The sequence below is a fragment of the Neopelma chrysocephalum genome, unplaced genomic scaffold (assembly GCF_003984885.1).
Source record: "Neopelma chrysocephalum unplaced genomic scaffold, ASM398488v2 Primary Assembly neopelma1_353, whole genome shotgun sequence".
Lineage (NCBI taxonomy): Eukaryota > Metazoa > Chordata > Aves > Passeriformes > Pipridae > Neopelma > Neopelma chrysocephalum.
In genome coordinates, this window is record NW_020898017.1 from 54015 (window position 1) to 60756 (window position 6742).

Genomic DNA, 6742 nt, shown 5'->3' on the forward strand with positions numbered 1-6742 from the left:
CCATGCAGGACCTCGGCTGCCCCTGGAAGTGGAAGAGGGAAAACAGCAACTGCACAACAGCTGGAATGTCCAACTCATCCCTGATCCAGGACCTTCCCACTGGTGGAAAAACCATCAGGACACAGTTCCTGACCCTGCAAAGCCGGGATCATCCCTGTCCCTCCGTGGAGGGGACCTGACAGCTCCAAACTGACTTTGGTCCCTCGTCTTTTGGGGCTTGGAATCTCCTCCAAACCAACTGTCACCCACAGAGAGGAGCTGAACAGGCACCAAGATGGTTTTGGAGAGGCCCAGAAAAACTTTGTTGCCTTGTACAGGTGGATTATAAATCGTTAATATACTATTATATATAATAAACCATTATAAATCATATAACTAAACCATTATAAACTATTTTAAACCACAATAATAAATAAATAAGTGTAATAAATAATAATAAATAAATAAATCATTCTAAACCATTCTAAATCATAGATTATAAATCACTATAATCGTGATAAAAGGTTATAGGTTTCTTATAAACTTCAGACAAATGATGAAGTTTAAAAAAAGGCAGATTAAAGGACAAACCACCTGCTTAGAAACCCAACCGTGGACACCTCAGTGGGGGCCACCTGAAGCACCTGAGCTTGGTTAAGCTCAGATCTGAGCTTGGTTAAGCTCAGCTCAGCCAATCTTAGACCTCGGTCATATCAGGGAGCAACTGAGAAGAGGTTTAGGGGCAAACTCAGCTCTGAGCTCGTGTCACCAAGGTCCAGCAGCCCCGAGATTTGTCTCTGTGGTGGCTCCAGGGGAAAGTCCCTTTCCCTGCCCATCCCAGGGGGTGACATTCCCCATTCCCAAGTTTATAGAAACGTCTTTGCCCAGGCGAGGAAAGGCTTTGCTTCCCTCGGGACCACGGGGGGAGCAGAGCAATTAAAAGGAGAGTTATTTTCATCCCCTGGCTGAAAACACCCCTGCACCTGCAGCTGCTGAAAGCAGGGGCCTCGTTTTTCCACTCCCTGCCACCCAATGGATACTTATATTTATTTTTAGATTTTAGATTTTTTATTTTTTTTACATTTTAATTTTATTTTTATTTTATATTTTTAATATTTTTTATTTTATATTTTTACTTTTCATTTTTATTTTAGTTATTTTTACATTACCATTTGTTTTTATACTTTATAGCTATATTTTTACATTTATTTTTATATTTTCATATTTTATAATAATATTTTTATATTTTAGAATTATATATTTAAATTTATTTTTATATTTTAGTTCTATTTTCACATTTATTTTAATATTCTTATATTTTATAATAATATTTTTACATTTATTTTAATATTTTTATATTTTAGAATTATGTTTTTACATTTTTATATTTTAGTTCTGTTTTTACATTTATTTTTATATTTTATAAATATATTTTTATAGGTTTATATTTTATAACTATATTTTTGTAGTTTTTATATTTTATAATTATATTTTTACATTTATTTTTATATTTTATAATTATGTTTTTACATTTATTTTTACATTTATTTTTACATTTTTATATTTTAAAATTATATTTTTACACTTATATTTTTATTTTTATATCTTATAATAATATTTTTCCATTTATTTTTCTATTTGTATTTTACATTTATATAAATATTTAAATACATAAACATCTCCCCCATTCCCAGTTTTGGGAGGTGACCCAACAGGGACACTCCCAGCAGCCTGAGCTCTCCTCCTCCCCACCATTCCCACAGGGAAAACATTCCCACTGCAAAACTAAGCCCCAGGGACACAACCCCACCTCAGAGGGCAGCTGGAGCTGTTCCAGCCCCACAGGAAGGAGGTAGAACCGTCCCCTGGAGACAGGGAAGGAGGTGGAACCATCCCCTGGGGACAGAGACACACAGACAACGGGATGCGGGTCCAGGTGCCAACTGTGCAGATGACCCCAAGCTGGGGGAGTGTCGATGAGCTGGAAGGCAGGAGGGCTCTGCAGAGGGACCTGGCCAGGCTGGATCCATGGGCTGATTGCAAGGGGCTGAGGTTCCCCAAGGCCAAGGGCCGGGTCCTGCCCTTTGGCCACAAGAAGCCCCTGCAGCTCCAGGCTGGGCCAGAGGGGCTGGAGAGCAGCCAGACAGGAAGGGAGCTGGGAGTTGGGCTGGCCAGGAAGCTGAAGAAGAGCCCGAGTGTGGCCAGGGGGGCAAGAGGGCCAATGGCTGCTGGGCTGGCTGAGGAAGAGTGTGGCAGCAGGAGCAGGGCAGGGCTTGTGGCCCTGGGCTGGGCGCTGGTGAGGCCACCCCTGGAGTGCTGTGTCCAGCTCTGGGCCCTGAGCTCAGGAAGGCCCTGGAAGGGCTGGAGCAGGGGCAGAGAAGAGCAGCGAGGCTGGGGAAGGGACTGGAGCACAAGTGCTGTGAGGAGAGGCTGAGGGAGCTGGGGGGGCTCAGCCTGGAGAGGAGGAGGCTCAGGGGAGACCTCCTCACTCTCTGCAACTCCCTGACAGGAGGGGGGAGCCGGGGGGGGTTGGTCTCTTCTCCCAGGCAACTCTCAGCAAGACAAGAGGGCTCGGTCTCAAGTTGTGCCAGGGGAGGTTTAGGTTGGATATTAGGAAGAATTTCTTTCCAGAGAGGGTGCTCAGCCATTGGAATGGGCTGCCCAGGGAAGGGGTGGATTCTCTGTCCCTGGAGATATTTAAAAAGAGACTGGATATGGCATCAGTGCCATGGGCTGGGAACCACAGCGGGGTTGGATCAAGGGTTGGACTTGATGATCTTGGAGGTCCCTTCCAACCCAGCTGATTCTGTGATTCTCTGTGTCCCTCTTGGTGTGCCTGTGGGTGCTCACCTGGGTCATCTTGTCCACGGACACGGGGATGCCGTCGATGGTCAGGGGGGGCAGCTCCGAGTTGACCTCCTGAGGGGCCGGCGCGTGTTCCGCCAGCGCCGACTCCAGGTCCTCCAGGATGGTGCTCTTGTACTTGCGGACCTGTGGGGGTTGTTAAGCCCAGGTAAACAATGTGAAGAGCACCAGGAGAGGGCAGGGACACTGAGGTGTCACAGCTGGCAGGGAATACCCACGGGCACCCGAGGCTCGGGCGAATGGAAGGGCTGCTGATGAAACAGGGAGAAACACCGGCAAGGGAAGGGTTTAGGGGGTGAAAGGGAAAGTTCTGAGGCAAGACGATGTGCTCAGGGTCTGCTCCGTTTTAGGTCTGGCCTGCAACAAGGGCCAAGAACTGACAGCAGAGCTGAGTTCAGACAGTTCATGGTTTGGGGTTGTTCATCCTGGAGCAAAGGAGGCTCAGGGGGGACCTCCTGGCTCTGCAAGTCCCTGACAGGAGGGGGGAGCCGGGGGGGTCGGGCTCTGCTGCCAGGGAACAAGGGACAGGCCAAGGGGAAACGGCCTCAAGCTGGGCCAGGGGAGGGTCAGGTTGGGGCTGAGGAGGAATTTGTTGGTGGAAAGGGTGGTGAGGCCTTGGCAGGGGCTGCCCAGGGAGGTTTGGAGTGCCCATCCCTGGAGGTGTCCCAGGAAGGCCTGGCCGTGGCACTCAGTGCTCTGGGCTGGGGGACAAGGTGGGGATGGGGCCCAGGGGGGATCCATGGGCTGGGAGGGCTTTTCCAACCTCAGGGATTCTGGGATTGTGTGATCACTACCTGCTCCCTCTCCTCTTTGCTCCAGGATGTTCAGCTGGTGAGATGTGCCAGGCCACCACTCACGCAGAGAAGGGAGGACCTCAGCGTGTCCTCATGTCCCAGAACCGCTGAGATTGGAAAAGGCCTCTGAGATCACCGAGCCCAACCACAACCTGACACTGCCAGGTCCACCACTGCCCCTAAAACCTAAACCCCTGTTCCCAGGGTTTTAAACACGACTCCCAGGCTTGCAAGGCTGCCCCGAGCAGAACAAAACCCGCAGAGAAGGCGAGGAAGTCGTCACCTCACTTCCCTGGAGACACCTACCACGTTCTCCAAGGGCGCGGCCCCGAACACTTTGAAGACAGGGTTGGGTTTGGAGGGTGAGATGCAGAGCACGATGGCCTGCTGCCCCACCCTGGTGGTGTACTCATCCAGCGTGGCTCGGAGCTTCCTGCAACACAGACACAAACCAGGGGATGGGGTCAGCTGAAAGCCCTGGAGAAACACAACCCCCCTCACTGTGAACCCCTTTTCTTCACGCTGCTCATTCACCAGGTGGGTGTTTTCCAGGGGTTTCACTGGAAACTTCCAGCAGACACCTCAGAGCATCCATGTCATAGGTGTGTGGGAACCCCATCCCTGCTCCTGGAGCTCCTTTAATCCTGGAGAGTTTAATCCATGTGAGGACTGGGAATTCTGGAGGTGTTTCCAGCTGTTCCGCAAACAGACCTTTGGTTTGGGTTGGGATTGGGAGAGGGAGACTGGGAAAGCAGGAGGTGTTTTCCAGGGGTTTCCCTGGAAACTTCCAGCAGACACCTCAGAGCATATGGGAACATCTGGGAACCCCATCCCTGCTCCTGGAGCCGTTCTCTTCCTGGATATTTTAATGCAGACAAGATCTGGGAATTCTGGATGATGTTTTGCCAGCAGGCCCCGAGTTTGGGTTGGGATTGGGAGAGGGAGACTGGGAAAGCAGGAGGGGTTTTCCAGGGGTTTCCCTGGAAACTTCCAGCAGACACCTCAGAGCATCCATGTCATGGGTGTGTGGGAACCCCATCCCTGCTCCTAGAGCTGTTCTCTTCCTGGATATTTTAATTCAGGCAAGAACTGGGAATTCTGGATGATGCTCTGCCCTCCCCCAGCAGCTCAGATGTCGATTATTCCCCCTCCTCTCCTTTTCCCAGCGAGGGAAAAAGAGAAAAATCAGCAGAGCAGCAAAGCTGAGGCAGCAGGAGGCTGCTCTGCTCTGCCTCAGCAACACAGAACTTGGGGTTTGTCGAGTCACTCGAAGGATTCGACCAAAGAAAGCTGCAAACACAGGTTTTTCTACATCCAGATCGTAACAGTGCAGTTCTCTAGTGCCAAAGTCCTGCCCAAACCACAACTGTGAGAATTCAAGCTACAGGACAGGCAAGAAGCAGAAATATTGCAACAGCTCAGCCCAGGAAACCCAGGTGTGCACCCAGCTCAGCAAGTCCCTTTGGAATGATCCCTCCATGGGATGAAAATGTTCCATCAGGTCCTTTCTGCCTCTTACTCACTTTTGGGCAGTGCAGGAGAACGTGGCAGAAATGTTGGCAGAAAGGCCTAAAGCAAGAGGGAAGTGGCATTTCCCTCAGAAAACCTGAGCTCTCCACAAAGTGACAGCTCAGTCCCCGCCCTGGTCACCCCAGAACCTGCCAAAAAGCACCACCACCACCAGCAGCTGCTCAGAGATCCCAGAATGAGGAGTTTTAACTTCCCACTTGATTCCCAGTGGGGTGAAAATCAAGCAGGAACACGTTAAACTGATCCCAGTGCAAAAAAAAAATGATGCCTTTTGTCAGGGTCTTACACGTGGTAAAATGAAGCAGTTTTGTGAAGGGAGGGGAAATAATTCCTTCATGGACGAGTTTCTTTTAAAATATAATGTTCATATTTCAAGGCAGAAAAGAATTTGCTCTCCAGGAACGTGGCTGAGTCAGCAGAGTTGGGGGAAGGAGGGAAAAACCCAGAGTGGAGCTCTAAAAGGAAGGGATTTCACTGCCAAGGAAATATCATTTAACACTAACCCTGCCCAATTAAATCCGAAACAGCACAAAAAGCAAAAACTGCTTTGTTGCAAACCCCAGAAAACGGTACCAGCCAATATTCAGGAATGTTTCCAGAGGATGGAAGTGCAGGTGGAGTTTCCAAGCCTGTGGAGTGCTGTCGGTGCTCCTCGGAGGCCCCCAGGTGGGCAAATAGCCTCAGAGCACCCGGGATGCAACACCCGAAGGGCTCTGCTGGCTCAAAAAGAACCCCCAAAAAATGTGTTTCAGCTCTGTCAGGCCCCTCCCTTTGATTATTCTCCCCCAAACTGTGCTCTAGAGGCCGGGGGAGCCTTCAGCATGGGGTCTGTCCGCTGGCAAAGGAAATTTGGATAAACACACACTGAATTTATTCCTAGAATTGTTTCATAAAAAAGATTCTTTTGTGAGGTAGGTAAGTCCTTCGTGCCCCTGCAGAGCTGGGATGTGGATGGAGCTCCAGGTTCTCAGGCCAGAGAACGCAAGAGCACTGTTAAAAACTGATTTCTTTCCTCTGTGAGCAGGGACAGCACCCAGGGAAGGGCTGGAGCTGTGCCAGGGCAGGGTCAGGTTGGATCTCAGGACAAGGTTGGATGAATGATCCCTGTGGGTCCCTTCCAGCTCAGGGTATTCCACAGTTCCAAAGCCACTACAAACATCTTTCAAGGCCACGTTACTGTGACACATTTGTTCAAACACAACAGTGGATCCACCAGAAGGGTCACATCAGTGACCATAAAATCACTTCCAGGAGGAGCAGGGCTGGAACGCAACCCCATTCCTGCAAACTGAGACACAGCTCTGGGGTTCCAGAAAGATACCACCAAAAAAAACAACCTCCAGTCTCTGTAGCTTCTGGACAGCACAGAGGTGGATCAGGGATGCAATCTGAGGTGTCTGAGGGAAGGGGGGATCCTTACCTGGCAAAGGTGTCTGAGGGAAGGTGGAAATCTTTACCTGGCAAAGGTGTCTGAGGGAAGGTGGGAAATCCTTATCTGGGAAAGGTGTCTGAGGGCAGAGGGGATCCTTACCTGGGCAAAGGTGTCTAAGGGAAGGTGGGAATCTTTACCTGGG

The 6742-nt window shown here is 49.6% G+C and overlaps 1 protein-coding gene across 1 annotated transcript in view; it reads right to left on the reverse strand.

Annotated features, from left to right (window-relative positions):
- Positions 1 to 676: 676 nt before the first annotated feature.
- Positions 677 to 6742, reverse strand: part of LOC113978685 (nuclear respiratory factor 1-like) — a 15806-nt gene continuing 9740 nt past the window's right edge. The window contains exons 4-7 of the mRNA XM_027705815.1: positions 3945 to 4071; positions 2766 to 2970; positions 1790 to 1875; positions 677 to 703 (exon numbers count right to left, since the gene is read on the reverse strand). Coding sequence (XP_027561616.1) covers positions 677 to 703; positions 1790 to 1875; positions 2766 to 2970; positions 3945 to 4071 — 445 coding nt within the window. The remainder of the gene's footprint in view (positions 704 to 1789; positions 1876 to 2765; positions 2971 to 3944; positions 4072 to 6742) is intronic.